The sequence below is a fragment of the Sinocyclocheilus anshuiensis genome, unplaced genomic scaffold, assembly GCF_001515605.1.
Source record: "Sinocyclocheilus anshuiensis isolate Anshui unplaced genomic scaffold, SAMN03320099.WGS_v1.1 scaffold3011, whole genome shotgun sequence".
In the NCBI taxonomy this organism is placed as follows: Eukaryota; Metazoa; Chordata; class Actinopteri; order Cypriniformes; family Cyprinidae; genus Sinocyclocheilus; species Sinocyclocheilus anshuiensis.
The window spans coordinates 2,998-3,790 of record NW_015549563.1 but is presented as its reverse complement, the minus strand read 5'-3'; the positions used below and the strand labels follow the sequence as shown (position 1 = coordinate 3,790).

Genomic DNA, 793 nt, shown 5'->3' with positions numbered 1-793 from the left:
CAGCTTTGATCACAGGAATAAATTACAGTTTAAAACATATTCACATAGAAAACAATTATTTTAAATAGTAAAAATATTTCACAATATTACAGCTTTTGTTGTATTTCTGATCAAATAAATGCAGGCTTGGTGAGCAGAAAAATATTCTTTAAAAAACATTAAAAATCTTACTGTTCAATAACTTTTGACTGGTAGTGTATTTTGTACTTTTTAGCAAAAAGCGTGTTAATCTACAGGAACAACGTGTCATTATACCATGTTTCAGTGCATGTGAACGTCTAGCAGCGACTAACATTGGCTGAGTATTTCATCTGACCTGCTGTTGGCCTCGTAGGACACGGGCTGCTCCTTTTGTGCAGGTCTGGGAGGTTCAGGTTTGCCTTTGAAATAGTTGACCATGCCACCCCACACACTCTTAATGGTGTTTATGTGCCTCTGGCTCGTCCTCATGTCCTGCTCCATGTTGTCAATCATCTTCTCTGCCCGTTTCAAAGCCTCACCCTGACGAATCAGTTCCTGTGGAGGACAACACAGCCATTCAAACGAAACAGCCAAGAGAGACAGAATCCTCTAAACGCTTCCTCTCACCTCCGCCGTCTCGGCTCCGACTTTCTCCGATTCGTAGACGAGTCCGAGCGAGCGGTGGCTGCTGTCCACGGCCGACTGCGCTGTGCGCATCACTTCCTGCTGCAGCTGTCTCTGCCGTCTCTCCGCCGGACTCAGCGAACTCTCCTCCGGATCGTCCTCAAAGTTAAAGCCTCTTCGAGGCTTCGAGTCCTCTTCATCATCATCA

At 45.1% G+C, this 793-nt stretch overlaps 1 protein-coding gene across 1 annotated transcript in view; it reads right to left on the bottom strand.

Moving 5' to 3' along the window:
• The window catches only part of LOC107657202 (synaptosomal-associated protein 29-like), a gene marked incomplete at its 5' end in the record, with an annotated part of 4,765 nt that extends 3,973 nt beyond the window's left edge, over positions 1-792 (bottom strand). Inside the window, 2 exons of the mRNA XM_016445228.1 lie at positions 317-516; positions 589-792. Of these exons, the coding sequence (XP_016300714.1) occupies positions 317-516; positions 589-792 (404 nt within the window). The remainder of the gene's footprint in view (positions 1-316; positions 517-588) is intronic.
• Between the last annotated feature and the right edge of the window lies 1 nt (position 793).